At 40.1% G+C, this 17,960-nt stretch overlaps 1 protein-coding gene across 8 annotated transcripts in view; it reads right to left on the bottom strand.

Moving 5' to 3' along the window:
- The window catches only part of LOC144495818 (zinc finger homeobox protein 4-like), a 242,271-nt gene that overhangs the window by 140,836 nt on the left and 83,475 nt on the right, over window positions 1-17,960 (bottom strand). For all 8 annotated transcript variants that reach the window (XR_013498342.1, XR_013498341.1, XM_078216341.1 and 5 more), the window contains exon 4: window positions 3,259-3,490. Coding sequence is in view for 6 of the 8 variants with exons in the window: in XM_078216341.1 (XP_078072467.1) it covers window positions 3,259-3,490 (232 nt within the window). In the remaining 2 variants the exon portion in view is untranslated. The remainder of the gene's footprint in view (window positions 1-3,258; window positions 3,491-17,960) is intronic.

The following is a 17,960-nucleotide window of genomic DNA, read 5'->3' as shown; positions in this document are numbered from 1 at the left end:
TGTTTTGAAAGGTAACTTTTGTTCTCAAAAGTATTCATAATTATTTGACAAGCTGTCAGAGTTGGGAAGGCAAGCTTTGAATCAGGAAAGGTTTCTCTTGCGTAAAATGAGTGAAAAGTACTATTCAGCAGAGATGTGCTAATAGGAAGCATAGTAATATTCAGAGTTATATAATTCTTGTCTATGAATGATCTGCTAACTCTTAAACAATCTGAAATCATACAGTGATAGCTAAATATTTCTACTGAATTTTTAAATCACATTTCACATTTGTAGTCATTTCTCTGCACTTTATCTTGCCAGATTATGAAAAGCATTTATATGTCGATACTATACAGAAAGGCAACACAGTGTATGAATAAAGGACAGAAAGGAAGTAGATTCTCACTTGCATAAACTTTGGAATCCATATAAAGTTTGCTTCTTGTCATGGTGATGGGAGGAAGAACCAATTTTATAATACCGGGTGCGAAATTAACTCTTTAAATTGCTGAGAATTTAAATATGAGCTGGTTTTTAAAAATGTTTCTTCTCCACGCACCATTTCACTCCCCAACCAAGAAAACAATGGATGTTATCAAAATTGTTGAGAAATGACTAGTTTTGTAACAAGCTTCACTGATTCCATTAGTCTGTGCATTTTTATTCAAAAAACGTTCCAAGAGCCATTTATAGTGACTGCCTGTATCTTCTCCTGGCCACGTCAATGATTTGAATAAAAGGTCCACCTGACTTATGTTCAGTCTATACATTCTTGAAAAATAACTCCAGCTTGAGAGTGAAGCTCCATTATTTTAAACTTCCTCTGACATGCAAGACAAATCCTCCAGGATATTTTCACATTTGTAATCAGAGTGACATCATATCAAAGTAAACCTTTGATCACTTCTGTTGACTCCATATTTTTCCCATTGATGCTCCCCCCCCCCACCCCTCCTGCAAACTGTACAAATAAGTGCAAATCCAACTCTCCAAATAAGACACAAGAACAGATTTTATATTTTGTGTGACACAGCAGCAATCTCAGTGCTGACTGTTTGGAGATTAGGTTCAGAGCCAAATACAATAGTTACTTGTCGGGAAATTTAGCACAATTTGGACTGCATTGACAATAGACAGTGAAGCCTCCTGTGTTAATTGCTGTGGAGCATTATGCTCCCTAGGTAAGGTAAGTAAAGGAACTGTAAATCCCTTTATTTTTCAAGACAACAATTAAACTTTTACAGAAACTTGGATCTCACACTAGACTTCTCCAGGAACAGTAATACTTTTGTGAAATAGTATGCTTTAATTTCATGCTTTTTTTCCCTGCACTTTGATTACTTAATGTTTTTTCTTAGAAATGCTGTTTTGAAAATTACTTCAAACACAATTTTCAATATAGTTAAGGGCATGCGCCGTTAATTACACTTTAGGCTTCCATAGTTTCAAGTGAAAAACGAAATACTAATAGCTTCTGCAATGCCATGAAGACAAGGCAAAGACATAGGATTGGAAAACACAGCTGTTGTTGCCCATATTACATAAAGCCAAAATGGTAGCCTTGGGCGAGGTCAAGGATTGGCTGTCCAATTCTTGGTGCTTTATAAGAAAGGATTTAAAAGATGATTAAGTAAGATTGCCCAATAATTTGGAACAATGCTCTTAAAAATAAAATCAATTTGAGGTCAATGACTTTATTAACATCAGGTTGAGGCAATGTAGGAACTGAAAAAAAGGAAAATTATTTTGCAAAGTATTAGCCCTTTCTTCTGATGTATACTGGCCCAACAGAAATACACAATATAAGCACATTGTGTCCAGCACTGACACATCAAAGGATTCTCAAATATGGTGTGTATATCAGTAAAATTTCAACAAGTTCTTTCCAGGTAGTCTCAAAGAAATCCCACCTTTGAAACTGTTAAAAACCAGAATCTCTGTAAATCTGCAGCATATATCCATGTCCATTGGAGTCTTTGTCGATTGGCCAACATCTGCAAAGATGACTCTCGTGAGTGAGACCAGTGTTGCTGACAACGGTGCAAGCTCTTTCCGAACGTTCAAATTTATCTTTCTCACGTTGATATTAACAGTTAAAATATTTTCTAACAGAGATCCCTAGGGCTACAAAACATGCAGTGAAAGGAATAAAGTCAAGGAAGCTTATGCTCATTGTGATTTGTATATCCCTGTTTTTATGCTCTTCCCAACTAAACCCAGTATCAGCTTTGGCCTTTTTTTTTGGTTCTTTATGCTTTAGAGAATTATGCCCTGTTAGGTTAGAGTAATCAGACACAACTCCAAGATCAATATGCTGATCCCTTGACTATATCATGTTCGACAATCTACCATTGGACTTGTTTCACTGAGATTATTTAAAACTAGACACTTTGAGCAGGTTTTGTAGAACATTTAACTTCAGCCCTAAAAGCTTAAGCTAATCAATAAGCAAAAGTGCGTTTGACTTCCAAAATCTGCAATGGTCTTTATTTCACCCAGGGCTGATGTAAAGATTTTAAAGTGCATAACAGCCATTATCTAAATAAGCCTTTCTTGAGCACCCAATCCTTGCATCACCTTTGATCCAGTTATAATTAAAGCCAAAAGTACAGACGTCTCATTTAATTCCAATGTGGGCAGTTTTAATGCAGAAAGTTTCGCATGTGGTTTTCAGCTCATGACCATCTGTTTCTGGATTTCATATATAAACAGGACACTTTAGGGAACAGAGATTAATTCAGCTTTGGAATGCCATTCAAAACGTGTTAGCAGTTTCCCTCCTCTGGGTCAACCAAAGCAAAAACAAGTTAGCCGCCTGGTTTGGAAGGTATTGTTAATATTAGAATTATTGAATAATGGACTCTGACTAGTCTTATGTTTTAAATTACAGGTCTCTCTCAAATAAAACTATTAATCTTTTTTTTTGTCTCTGAAAGTTTTACAGTCCTGTTACACTTATTAACTGCTGGCAGCGAAGAAACTTTTAAATGAAAGCCAAATTGCTTTAGTCATGAGAAAGGAAATTAAAGCTCACTCTGGGGGGAAAAATTTCACTGTGAGATCCTCCCAAGGTAGAGTTTCATAACCTCCTGCATGCCTGCTAAAGATGTCACTGCATGCAGAACTGCGTATGTTACTGATATAAAGAGAAGGCCTTAATGGGAACAACATGTTCATGGTCTGAGGGATTAAAACCAACATGTTTTACATTGCAGGACAAGCTCTGGGTACTGAAAGAGATGGTTGGTAACAGGACAGCCAGCTGTGGGTACTCACCAGGTTCACTTGGTGGGCAGTCTTTAACGAAAAAGATCTCATTGAGATTGTCCTCTTCTGGTGCCAGCCCCTGCTGGTGTAACTGTAGCCTGTGCAGGCTCTCTGTCTGCTGGTGTTTCAGAGACCGTGCGTGCTGAACCAGGTTCAGCTTAGCCTTGGTGGTGTAGTTGCAAAGGCCACAGTTGAAGTAGCACGACTTGGAGTTCGCCGCACTTTCATGCTTTTGCAAATGCTGAAAAGAAACAAAACCAAAAGAGGACAATGAGAGTAATGGGAACAGTCTGCTTCGCCTCTGTTATTCCTGCTTGTAAACATTGTCTGAGGCCCGACTCCCAGAAAGAGTGAGGAAACCTGTTTCTTCACAATTTCAAACAGAAGATGTTACCCATGAAGAGAGATTAACTGCTGCATCTAATCCACTGTTTGCATCAAGGTGATGGTCTGCTTAGTGTTACTAAAGATGAAATTAAGCAAGCTGGCCTAGAAACCTGCAATAATTAAAGGCTAAAAAGAACCAACCTAGAGAAAATATGCAAGATAACCAAATGTCAAACTGTGACCTTTCATTAAGATCAACATTAGATTTGATCAAAAACACCCACTGATTTAATAGAGCCTAAAATATCTTAGTCTATTCTATTGAAAATCCTACAGAGCTCCACTGAACACTTTAAATCCTACAGAACTGTCGTAACTCATACTTTAAAGCTACTAAGCTGCAGTCAGATAACACTGAATTCTGGCATTTGAGACTGGAAGGGACTATTTTTTCTTTCAAATACCTCATGTAAAAGAACCCAATACACAATAACAAATACTGATTGATATAGCTACATTCTGTACATACAGTACTCATGCACAAATTGGGGAGATTTGGGGAGACAGTGGCACACTCGTAATGTTGCTGGACTAGTAAACACAGTAAGAAGTCTAACAACACCAGGTTAAAGTCCAACAGATTTATTTGGTAGCAAAAGCCACTAGCTTTCGGAACAGCCTGTTCCGAAAGCTAGTGGCTTTTGCTACCAAATAAACCTGTTGGACTTTAACCTGGTGTCGTTAGACTTCTTACTGTGTTTACCCCAGTCCAACGCCAGCATCTCCACAGCTGGACTAGAAATCCAGAGACCCAGGCTAATGCTCTGGGGACATGGGTTCAAAACCCACCGCAGCAGCTGGTGGAATTTAAATTCAGTTAATAAATCTGGAATATAAAGCTAGTCTCAGTAATGGTGACCACGAAACGATCTTTGATTTTCTTGAAAACCTGTCTGGTTCATGGTGTCCTTTAAGGAAATCTGCCATCCTTACCTGGTCTGGCCTATATGTAACTTCAGACACACAGCAATGTAGTTGACTGCTAACTGCCCTCCGAAATGGCCTGAGAAGCCACTCAGTTCAAGGGCAATTTAGGGATGGGCATCAAATGCTACCCTTGCCCGTGACGCCCATATCCCATGAAAGAATAAAGAAAAAAAGTAACATACACAATCAGTATAAACATATTTACATCGGACACATGCAAAGAAAAACTCAGTGAACATGTATACATACACATGCAGACACTCTTTTGCTACTCTCACACAGACACGTTTACTTATACACATTGTTATTTATTTTACAAAACAAAGTTCTAAGCAGTTTCCTGTAAGGATGTTGATTTGATTATTATTTTAAGTCAATGTGTACTGCCATTCACAACCAGTTTATTTACTGCATAATCTCATTGACCTACTTGTGCTACAATCTTTATTTGTGTAAATGAAGGATACCACAGGGATCAGAGCCATCAGTTCTTCCCATAAGTTGTAATCAGATATATTTGAAATGTTGATTTTTTTCCCAGTGAGCTCGAAGCCGATCTGGTTGCAGTAGTATATGTCAGGGGCTAAATAGGGTTACTTTCACTTCTCAAACTTAGCATTTGTTCCAATACATTTTTTTTTAGAAATTTAAGATGGAGAGCACAGTTACAAGACAGCCCATGTAAATCTGAAGCTTCCAGCTCTCAATTAGCAGTGTGCTCTTTTGGGGCTAAAGTCCCATTGCAGAATTGAAAATCAAGTTTTTTTTTAAAAAAGTCACATGCCATCTGCAAAATAAATGTTTCTTCAACTCCTGACAATAAATATTGGAAAGAAAATTAATGCGCAGTATTTCAATTTTTTTTAAAAAGCTAACACACTTATCATTTGCAGTAAAATTTATACTACAAATTTAGCAGGGCTCAACATTGTCACAGAGTCATAGAGGTTTCCAGCATGGAAACAGGTCCTTCGGCCCAACTTGTCCACGCCGCCCTTTTTGTTTAAAATCTCTAAGCTAATCCCAATTGCCCGCATTTGGCCCATATCCCTCTATACCCATCGTACCCATGGAACTATCCAAATGCTTTTTAAAAGACAAAATTGTACCCGCCTCTATTACATGTCTCAAACATGACCTGTTTACTTTGGTCATTAGACTTTGCTACATAAATAAACATTAAAGTTGATAGGTGGAAAATGATTTATATATTAAATACATTAAGTAAGGATAATATTAAACTTAAAAGGTACATGTTGATGTAGTTGAATTTAGTGCATGCGACCCCGAGATAATGTCTTTGCCCTTGACACTTGTTGAGCCAAGTCATAGCTTACAATATTCAATTAAAAACGCAACAGTTTTGGAAGCTCTTCTGCAAGTGAAGGTCTTTCATCACTAATCCTTCAAACCCCACACAATGGCATCAACATTGCACAAGGACAAACACTGGTTACCTCTATAAACAGTCATCTTACACTTTACTTGCTAGATATACTTACAAGCATTGTACTCTTTCTTGTACAAGCCTACTCTGAAATAACTTATTTAACAGGACATAACATCATCCTGAGTAACACCATGGATTTCATAGAGAAACTTCCATTTACCTCTGCTATCCTTACAAACAATGTCTTTCTTTCTGTTCGGGATAGTAGGAACTGGTGGATTTTGTCTATAATACACAAAAGCTCTTTCTACAGGAGAGATGAAATTAAACTCGTTTTTCTTATGCTAATTCCGCAACTGTTTACTTCAATTAGTATGCAACCAATGTTATTTCAAGGGCTTCTTTTTTAGTGTTGGATAACTAATGGGTAAATTGTTAAGAACCGTTGTGCTTGCATGCAACACAAACAGGGCTGCCCTTTTCAGTATTGGATGGACATACCTGGCTGGACTTCTTAAGCATGTTAATTGAAAAAGAAGCATGTAGGAAGTGAATCACCCATTGAATCTTCAGAGTCAAACTTTGTGAACTATTCTTTCTGAGGAAAGTGCATTAAAGAGCAGCATGCCACTCTTATTGAAAATGGCCTGTTAGCTGAGTGGCCTAATTTGAACAACTTTATCCATTAAAAGATGCTTTGCCAAACCTTCTGGGCTGATGTTGTGCCACCTCAAATGCTCGCAGCTGAGCTATATCCCCAAGCAGGCTGAGCGTATCAAGTGTGCCTCCGCTACTCACAGGCTAATGAACAATGAACAAAAACAAAAGCAACAACAAGGCTTCTATTATCAGATCTTCCGCAAAACACAAAAAACGCCTTCTTTGGTGTGGAGGAAGTGCAAGTAAGCCTGCAGGTGTGAGCCGGTTAAAGAAAATACATGGCTAAATAGATTCTTTGACTGTCAGGGATTAGAGTCATAGCACCAGTGGTAACACAGATCTTTTCCTTTAACTTACAAAATTTTCTCACGAGTCTGCAAGAGTTCACCCCATCAGGGGCTTTCTGAGGCCATTGAAATGTCTTAAGTTTTAATTAAGTTGGAATTGTCAGAATAAAGCTTTTTTGGCACAGAGTCAGGGTCATTAATTACTGCTATCTTTGTTTCTTTCAGGGGAAAGAGATCCATGGACTAGTTGGGTTAGTTATACAGCATCTCCTTTATATTCAGATTCACCTCAGAGCACAACTTGATTCAGCAGTTTACCAATTACTTCAATTTGTGATTCTCTCAAGGAGGCCGTTTACAAATCATGTACATAATCTTGAGTTTATGATGTTTTGGGATGGTAACTAAATTGGGGGCATTTTTCCAAGGAAGAAAAAGCATACAACAAGGAGGAAAAAACAGTCAAATACTTTTCAAAAGTCATTGTTTCCCTTTTGAAACTGTTCTCGCTCTGAGCAATTGGGCAAAGTGAAAGGCTTTGCAAATTAAGGCTCTCAAACTGGAGTTGCTGATTTATGAGGTTACGGTGGTACGGTATTTTTTTTGTAAGTCTCAAAAACTGGTCACCTTTGAGCTGTAGGAATCTTGATGCTTAACGGGTTCGTTTCCAACACCTTAAAATAACACTTTCGAGCTCCCAGCATCTTAGAACTGTTGATTTTTTAAAAAGATTTTAACAGTGGTAACAACACGCTATAACTATGGAGATTTGTACACAACAGGAACTTGAGGTAAAATGTTAAATCCAATTGACAAAGAATTTCTTTTTGGTGTTATAACAATCTTACTGAACCACCAATTTATGTAAATGCTGAAATAGTTATTCTAAAACTGTACATTTCAAGCAAGCCAAGTTGCATTCCTCTGTGATATAATAATCATCATGATGATACTGGAACAAGTGAGGAAAATAAAATGAAGACAGTTAAAAGGCCACACAGAGTAAAAGATGTCTGTTTTTTAAAGTTTTGGCATTCCTGAAATATCTTAACCCAGATATTCGCTAAAAAGTAAACGGCTAGTGCACATTTATTGAGATTATATAATCAAATGTGGTTATACTTGTTTTTTTAAAAAGGGATCTTTTCAGAGAATCTTAACAATGACTGTCCAGAGCTGAAGTTCTATATTATGACCTCTGCCGACTGCTATTTCCTTTCACTTGTGCAGGCCAGTTGGAGATTTAAGAACTGCATAAACAGATTCCATCAAAAAGCAAATACTACCTGGAAATATGCGATTTCAAAGGACTCCAAACTGAAAGTGACATTTGTATGAGTGCAGTGGCTTTGGCTTATTCTTACACCGCACAATAAGGATTTAAATACAAGGAAGTGGAACACAATAATACAACAATGTTATCGCTTTCAGCTGCTGCTCTTGTAAAGCTCTCTGCTTTCTCAGGTGGCTGCATACCAATCTGTAATAATATTCTCTCGCACCCGTCTCTTTGATGGTTAATTGTACTGGATTACTGCTTGGCAAAGGACCAACAGTCTAGCCTGGGGACAGATCATTTTATTTAACGGTTCATCACCGAGTCATCACCGGCATGGCTGACACAAATCCCTCCTCTAACATCTTCAGAGTTCTCCAGACGCCACCAAACATGCTTGATCCCACCTGAAAATATATGTTGCAGCCGCGGCGCACCAAAGGTGTCCGATCATTAGAATCAGCAGAGCAGCTGAGTGACCCAGAAAGCACAATGCAAATTCACAAGCTGAGAGTTCTACGACAAACCCCTCCCACAAAGATCAGATGTACTTCCTCCGTCACTGCCATGCAACATGTTGTTGCACAACACTTTAAAAAAAAAGCCATAAATTTGTTAACATACATAGGGTTGATGCCAAAGAAAGCTCTCCTTTGAAAAGTTTATGGACCAATTATGATTAACTCGTTGAGGAGCCCAACATAACTTCTGTCCTTAAATTTAAAAATACAAAGTCAAGTAGTTGCTACATTTACCCAGGTACCCGATAAAATACAATCTATTAATTGGGTGATTATATTGATTTGTATTCCAAATGGGTAGAACTTTTGCTTTTAATGTTGAATGGAAATCTAAGGAAAGATAGGAGTAGGTTTAAAAGCTCAGCCAGTCTTTCCGAGCTAATGGTTCACTGGCGGTGAGTAATTTTCACGTTTGGCGATTTTCTTTTTACTGGGTTGTTTTCAACATTTACTTCAAGCAAACTAAAGCACAGACTGCGCAGTGCAGGCCATCTCACATGCACAAAGAAAAAATCCACCACTATTTACAGGAAATCAACTTAAGTTGTCTGATTTTTTTAACCAAGCAAAGCTTTCAGATCCTCTCATTGAAAAATGTTTCAAGGAGCGCATTCCCTTTCTTTAGCCATGTGATCCATCCCATCCTGTTCTCAGACACTGTCTGATGTGGTCGGAGAAAGGAATGGAACAAATCACAATTTACTGAAACCGTCTCCTTCACGAGGAAAATTCTTTACTTCTGTGACAGGCACGCAATTTAACTCTTGAACTGCTGAGATATTTACACCAAAGCAACATTTCACCTTATTCAAAATAAATAGAATGCTGTACAGTTCAATAATTTACTTTAATTCTGTTATTAAACAAGTACAATTTACTGACTTATTAAAGGAATATTTTGAATGCTTTAGAAACATGAAAGGTCTCATCTATTTTCATTTTATTTCCTCCCCCTCACACCCCCTGCAACCCTCTCCCTCAAAAATATCTGCTCACCAATACATCTCTTCTAGCCCAGGGCCATCTTGACACACAGAGCTCCCTCTGTTCAATTAGTCAGCCAAATAGGGTTTTCAGTGAGTTGAGCTCGACAGCGCTGGCTTTTCGCGAAATGAACTGGTGTTCCATGTAACAGTTCCGCTGCAAAGTAACACACCTCAGTCCAGCATAGACGGCAGGTTGTTGTGGCAGCTTAACCAGAGGTGCAAACCTGTTACCTTCTGGTTGAAGAGTCAGACTCTCAATGTTTGAGCGACAAGAGTATTACAGACAAACACAATTTATATAAGTGCTCCAGGAAAATTTCAAAGCTGTGGGGCATTTTCATTTGAAAGAATCATCCCTTTCAAATCATTCATAGTCTCACTTCTACAGCTGAAAATTGACTTACATTTTTGCCATTGTCTTTGATAATTTCAAGATGGCTGTATAAATTTTTCAGATGATTGATTTTTGGAAGGAACAACACGATTGTTTTCAATGCCAAACCAGTTGACATGAATATTGTTTAGGCTGGGTATGTAGTTCTGGAAAAAAAAAATCATGGCTAACAGTAGTACAGCACACTCTCCTTTAGCTTTGCTGGTTGAAATAAAAGCTGTGCACAGACCGTCATGGCTTTAGTAAATCAACAGGCACCTTGATCTCTAGACACAAAACATTCTTCCTGCAGGTCCTCTTTGAACAACCAAGAACTCTACACAGCTAATCTCAGAAATGATACAAACGCTCTTTAAAAGTTAAATCTTTTTTGATGCACAAAATTATATTTATAAGTGTTTTGTGGCAAGGAACTTTGAATCCTTTACTAATTAATTAAATTAATCTGTTCAACTCTGTGGAATTGAATGTTATTTTCACTGCCCGAACAAGTGATAATTCACTCAAATGAAGAATGAAAACAATAATCCACTTGAGTGAACTATCACTTAAAGGTCGCCAGCTGCACACAGGGTTCCAGAATGAATTTAAACACCATGCTGTGATCCCATGTGCCCATTAAAATAATTAAAACCACAGAAACAACTTCCACAATAAAAGGAAAGGTCCCAGCAGCGACAGTGAATTGCCAGTGTGCTCTTGCTCAGGACAAAGCTTTTCAGAACTCACTTGCACTGGCGGTGCTTGGGAGCCTTGGCCCTTTCACATTTGCTGTGATGACTGGGAGGATCCCCTGTCTTCAGTGTTTAAGGAGGTTTGCGGAGCAGCTTTTGGTTCACAGGGATAATCAGTTTAGTAATTCTAGATTTAAAAAAAAGCAGTCAGGCCTCTGCAAAGTTTGACAGAGATGTGCGCAGATCCATAAAAATCAGAGAGATAAAATCATTGGGACTTCTTGAGGCCCAAGTATCATCTCTCCCATACCAATAGCCACGGTGATAATGAGAATTGGATACATCATGCCAAATTAGACACATTTTATAAAACTGCTTATGAGACAGCACAAATTGTTTAACCATCATTAACTCTAATCCCTTGTTTAATGACTAATTTACTAACAAACACAGTGGAACCGACCAGAAATGAGTTCAGTCACTTGAGCACATCCCTTTTGCCCCGTACATACTTTATTATTCGCACAAGGGGGTTTGGCCAGAACCTTATAGAGCTTACAAAGTAAAATACTATTTCATGGCAGTTTGCATCAAAACCGGAGCTTGCGTATGCGAGTCAAATAATCAGGTTGGTAAAATGATCAAGTACGGGATCTTAACTCTTTAAGAGTCATACGCAGGGAACAAAGTAGCAACATTTCTAATAGTACATTCCCTAGGTTTTATTCCCTTTAATATTGGGTAGCAAAGAGTTTAGCACTGCTGCCCCACAGCGCCAGGGACCAGGATTCAATTCCTGGCTTGGGTGACTGTGCGGACTCTGCACGTTCTCCCCGTGTCTGCGTGGGTTTCCTCCAGGTGTTCCAGTTTCCTCCCACAATCCAAAAGATGTGCTGGTTAAGTGCATTTGCCATGTTAAATTCTCCGACCTGAACAGCCGCCGGAGTGTGGCAACTAGGGGATTTTCACAGTAACTTCATTGCAGTGTTAATGTAAGTCGACTTGCGACTAATAAATTAACTTTAATAAATAAACTTTGTTTCTAAATCTTACTGCAGACTAGGCAATATTCCAATTCTATGTCCCAAGGTAAAACTCCGCAGTGACCAACTGTTTAACCAAGGGATCATCACATTGCATCCCAGTCATATGATCATAAATATGCACTTTTACAACAGATTCACAAATAAGCGATTAGGAAAGGAACTCAGACTGGCTTTTCTCTCTCAGACTAGGGGAAGCAGCTCACCCTTCGCCAAGATTAAATCTTGGCCCATAATGAGAGCAGAAAATGCTGGAAGCACTCAGCAAGTCTGGCAGCAACTGTGGAGAGAGCAACTGAGTTAATGCTTCAGATCTGTGACCTTTCATCAGAACAGTTCATGAATTCTGATGGAAGGCCACTAACCTGAAACGTTAACTCTGGTGAGGAATCCTCCGGCTTCCCAGCCGTGTGTTTCTCGGCGGTGGGAGGTGGCACGCTGTTTGCTGGTAGCAGGATTCTCTGCTTTATTTGGCTTTTGAGGGGATTCTCCAGACATGCCCTATTGACCTTTCAGATCCATCATCCACCTCAAGGGACAACACCGCATCAATGCCACTTGGAAGGGCATCGCAGATTAACATCAATTTCTTAGATGGGTCAAAATGCACTAACAAGTTTGAAGAATTCAGTAATTACCTACTCTGTTAAGTTTGGGGAGTCTACCAAAAGCAGTGCTAATGCATCTTTTGCAAGAGGGCCAATAACATCGACAAATTCAGTAAGAAATGACCGTAGTAACTCACTATTCCTAAAAATGACTTGAGCTCAAGCCGGGGCCCCCTTTATGGTTCTGACTGTGTCTTCCACGGGGTGCAATCCTTGTACATCCACATGGTACCCCAAGTAGGCTACCTCAATGGCTTGAAAAGTATATTTCTCCTTCCTGAGGCAAACTCCAGCCTCTTGAAATCTCTTTAGCACCTCCTGCAAGTTTAGTTAGGTGCTCAGCTTCTGTCAATGATGTTATAAGATCATCAAGGTATACTATAACTTGTGGCAGCCCTTGCACCAAACGTTCCATTATCCTCTGGAAAATGGCACATGCTGACGTCATACCAAAGGGCAGGCATGTTTACTGGAACAAATCTTTGTGTGTGTTTATCGTGACATAACCTTGGGAAGTGTCATCTAATTCAAGTTGCTGATATGTGTGACTCATATCTTTGTATAAGACTGACCTCTATCCAGATTGCATACAGGTCTTCAATCTTTGGGATTGGATATTTATTCAATTTGGCAACCCAATTAACTGTTAACTTGTAGTCCTTGCAAATACTTCAACATAGGGATCGTGGGTGGTGCCCATTCCGCAAACTGAACTGGCTGGAAAATGCCTAGTTCTTCCAATCTCTTTAATTCAATATCCACCTTTTCTCATAAGGCATACCCTAAAAAAAAAATCGAGGGGTCACTTCTGGATTTACATAGATCTTTACCTACAGGACCTTTATCCTGCCTCTCGTCGCTCATATTTCTTCATCAGTTTGAGCAGTCCTTCTCCCTGCACTTAGAAAATCTTGGTCCAATTTAACTTGATTTCCTTCAGCCAATCGTGGCCCAGGTGGATGGCTTTGTCCTTTGCTTGACACTATTGCTGGGAGCTGGGCAGACTGTTGCCCATAGCTTACAGGTACTGTTGTTATGCCCATTATTTTTACGGCATCTCCTGTGTAAGTTGTTAACATTATTGCAGTACTCTTTAAATTCAATGCCTGGGCTCTTTCTCTCAAGTACTAAAATGTATGTTGACCTATCACAGTAGCAGATGCCCCAGTGTCTACTTCCATCTTAAGAGGCTTTCCATTTGCTAGGAGCATTACAGTAATGAGGGCTATCTTGCCCGTTTTCTCACTAAACTGGGAAGATCTAAATCGTTGGTGCCAGCGTCTTCCACATTACATACTTGCGTCACTCCACTTAATCAGCTACTGGGTCAACTTGACTTGCTTTTGCACCTATGCCTTAAGTAGCCTTTCCTGTGTCAGAAAAAACATTCAGCATCTTTAAACTTGCAGGATTCAGGGTAGTGGTGACCCCACAACGGTAACATTCTGCTTCAATCTTTACTGACTGATTTCCTCTTTTAAATCTTCTTGTTTTATTTGTGACTGAATTAACTTCCTGCTCCACTGCTACATCTTCATTTTTGGCACTGCTGACTGCAGGTTCCCGCCATAACTGGTGAATGGCACCATTTTGCATGCTTTGTAACTCTTGTGCATCCTTTTCAGTGCTCTCCATTGCCAGTGCTATCCCCATTCGCCCCGCAGACTAATCTGTGTAGCAGCATATCTTTAAAAGTGGCTCCAAAGTCGCAGTGCTCTGAGATTTGCTTCAATTTGCGTGTTATAAGTCACAAGTTTCCCCCCCCCACCACCCCGGGGCTCTCTTGAATTAAACTTAAAGCTCTGCATTATGACCAATGGTTTTGGATGGAAATGTGACTTTACTAATTTAATTATCTCACTGAATGACTTGGATTTGGAGGCACTTGGGGTTGTGAGACTGCAAATCAAATTGTAAGCCTGAGTTCCAAATGCACTTAGGAGGATTGCCTTTCTCTTCCCCTTCTTCTTTATTCTGTTGACTTGAAGGTAATAGCCTAAACACTCTATGTGTTGTGTCCAGCCCTCCACAGAGGCATCAAAATGATCTATCCATCCAAATAAGGGCATTTATGTAATTACTCTTCTTTGTCTCAACTTCACACATCAACATAAATGTATACTCTCAGTTCAAGGCTCGCTTTATTCAAGGCTACCCCCATAGCCAATGTGATCATTCTTGCTCACCGGTTATGGGAAAAACAACAACGCAATTATTTACAGGTAAAGGCTAGACAGAGGCTTGAAGCCTCATGGCTGCAGCCGGTTCCTGAGATGGTTCTAGAACAGCAAGCCCTGCTTACTAGGGTGATTCCCCCATTCTGCTCCTTTATTGGCTCCCTGGGTCATGTTTTTTTTTAATTCTTTCATGGGGCATGGGTATCGATGGCTGGCCAGCATTTATTGCCAATCCCTAGTTGCCCTTGGAGGGCAGTTGAGGCTCTGGAGTCACATGTAGGCCAGACCAAGTAAGAGCGGCAGATTTTCTTCCGTAAAAGGACATTAGTGAACAAGATGGGTTTTTTCAACAATCAACAATGGTTAGCAGTAGATTCTTAATTCCAGATATTTTTTATTGAATTCAAATTCCACCTGTGACAGGTTTTGAACCAGGGTCCCCAGAACATTAGCTGAGTTTCTGGATTAATAGTCAAGTGATAATATCACCAGGCCATGGCCCCCCCCACAATGTGACCTTTACCCAGCAGATTGAGACAATTACCACATGGGCAATTGCGAAGATTGTGGAGTTGGAAGCGAACACTTTTGCTGCTCCTAGCTCCACAGAAAGTTTAAAAGAAAAAAAAACCTTCTTGCAGTTGGCAGCAGAGGGAATTCGCTGATTAGTCGGGTAGGTGCCGACTACAGCATTCAGAATTCGTCAGTGACTCATTTCAATAGACACATAATGGACCTTATGAACGTAGCAATGGGACCGTTGCTTGTGCTTGTTGGGCACAGACTGTCCCAATGTTAAATTGGTATGATCGCCATCTGCTTTATACCTGAACAATGGATGTTAAATGCACCACATCCTAACATTTGCAACCAGTGCAGAGCAATAACAAAAAGTCCATAGATTGAAAACAGCAAACTATAAATCAGGGAAAATCATCCTAAAACTATACCCTCGTCAGACCATACCTGAAATACTATCCAATCTAGGATAATGAGGATACAAACCCACTATATAAGCACTCGAGGAAAATTCACTAAAATTCACTAAAATAACACAAGAGTTATCCATAGTATTTGTTATCTAGTTGTAAGGAAAACCTGGCAAAACAATGGACTTTTCAACTATTAAAGATGTTACTTAAAAGAAAACATTGCAGAGATATTCAAGACAGAAAAGGTTATGGCATAAATAACCCATCAAGCCATTTTAACCAAAATTATGACAGGAGGACAAAAGGGATGTTTGTAAAAGGCAAATTTAAGACTGTTATTAGGAAGTGTTCTTCACACAGCGTGTTCAAATTGGGGAATGGAATCTTAATCAATGGGAGCAAAACTTTGGAATCACATAAGAACCATTCGGTTGCTGCAGTGGAGGAACTCAGGTGGTTTTTTTGGATGAGTGAAATAAGATGGACAAAACTTTTATCATTTTGAATTATCTGGTGATCACCTGATATTCCTATTTTAATGAAAAGCAGGAGAATGCTTCAGGTGGGAGTTAATTGCCATCAAATATCCAAAGGCAACAAGTAGGAAAGGTAAATGCTGTTATCAACAAGTGAGGGGGCCTGGCTGTCGGTTCAGAAGAAACCACATACTTTGAAGAAAAGAACAAAAGCAAGGAATAAATATTACTGCAAAGTAGTCGTGGTTGATTTGATGCAGCAGTTGTGTCGGAACAAATAGCAAGGTTAGACGAATTATATTATACATGCCAGAATGGAAGATAGACTGGCCTGAACTGGAAGAAGTCCCCTGTACTCCCCAACCCTAGGAACTGCACTGATCTGACTCAGTGACACAGGAGGGTCCATGCATTCAACAGCACAGTGATGTCCATGAAGACTAGCTTGGCATGGAGATGGTGGGCAGGATCCAGTCTGCCCCTACATTAGGAGCAGCACTACGGCAGAAAGACTTTGTTGCATTCACCTCCAAATCTCTTGCCTTGTGCCTGCCATTCTTGCTCAATTGGGTTTTAGACCGATGTAATTTCACACTGGCATGACAAAGAATTGAAAGGCTTGATGGGACACCGGCAGGAAACTGTTTCAATGAGCATTCATGATATGCAAATGCATGAAAATAGCATTCATGGCATCAGTCAGGAGGAAGACCGACTCGCCATTAACCTACCATTGGAAGAACTGCAATGTGATTTTATATCTGTAGGTTTTCAATCTTTTGGCTCCCACTAGGTTCGCTGTTCCCGTCTGTTACCAAACCCGCTGTGGGAGAATTCCACACACAAAATGAGGCACCAGCCCACAGTAAAGAAGGAGTTCAGGAAGGGCCAGAGGTTCAACACTTGTATGCCCCTACTGTGTTTTATGGGATTGTCTACTTTCAAAGAGAGGTTGTTGCAGCAGAATTGAATTGCAAGTCAGTTGACTTATTCCACTGTTTACAGTTCAAAACTGAGATAAGTAGCATTATCTCACTTATAAGTTACATTTGAATCATAGTTTCTCTTTACGTACTCACTGAAGTATCGTTGAGCACATGGCAACAGCAAAGGTGACTTCGGTTACACAGAGATCATAGGCACACAGGCTATAGGCAGAGTTAGGAGCACCTCTCATAAATACTCTGACTGTCACAATGGAAGTCTTAAGGTTTCAAATCAAGAATATAAAACTGACCAGTTCAGTGAATACCTTCTGCAAACTGTCCGCCTGCTAACCTCTCCACTCATTCAGAAAATTTCTCTTGACTATTCACTCCTGTTGAAAATTGTGATTGTCCCTTTAGGGACTGTGGTGAACCATCGTTGGTTCCCACCAGGTAGTACTGAGCCAGGGTCTGGCCAGTACTATGAGTCTGTATATATGTCGCTGTTGGGGTTAGGGTTGGGTTGTTCTACATGTTACTGTTGGGGTTAGGGTTGGGCTGTTCTACCTGTAATACAGTTATTATGGTACATCCCAGTCGGGCTCTGCCTCCTGGGAGAGGTATAAAGGTCACTGCTCTGTCTGGGACCCCTCAGTCTGGGATCGTGTATTATATATGGTAGCTCTATTGTAGTAGTCAATAAAAGCCTTTATTTCCTCGAGCATCTCTAGCCTCGTGAGTTATATCGCGCATCAGGGACAACACAGCAGAAGAGGGTCACCTGGCTGGGGAACCAATTCGGATGAGAGTGGGTAATCACCCCAGGTGGATGGAGCTCTTTCTCTTAGGCAGAAGGCATCTAGAAGACGTGTAGGGACTGGGACAACCGGGAGTTTGGAGTTGGGGGGTGGGGGGGGGGGGGTGGGGGGGGGGGGGGGGGGGGGGGGGCGGGGGGGGGGGGGTGTGGGGGTGCTGCTCCAGGGCAGCTGTGGAGCTGACAGCCTCTGGATAGTTTTTCCTTGTTAATAAATACCCTTTGTGTTCCTG

Source organism: Mustelus asterias, chromosome 7 (genome assembly GCF_964213995.1).
Source record: "Mustelus asterias chromosome 7, sMusAst1.hap1.1, whole genome shotgun sequence".
Lineage (NCBI taxonomy): Eukaryota > Metazoa > Chordata > Chondrichthyes > Carcharhiniformes > Triakidae > Mustelus > Mustelus asterias.
This window is presented reverse-complemented; position numbering and strand designations above follow the sequence as displayed.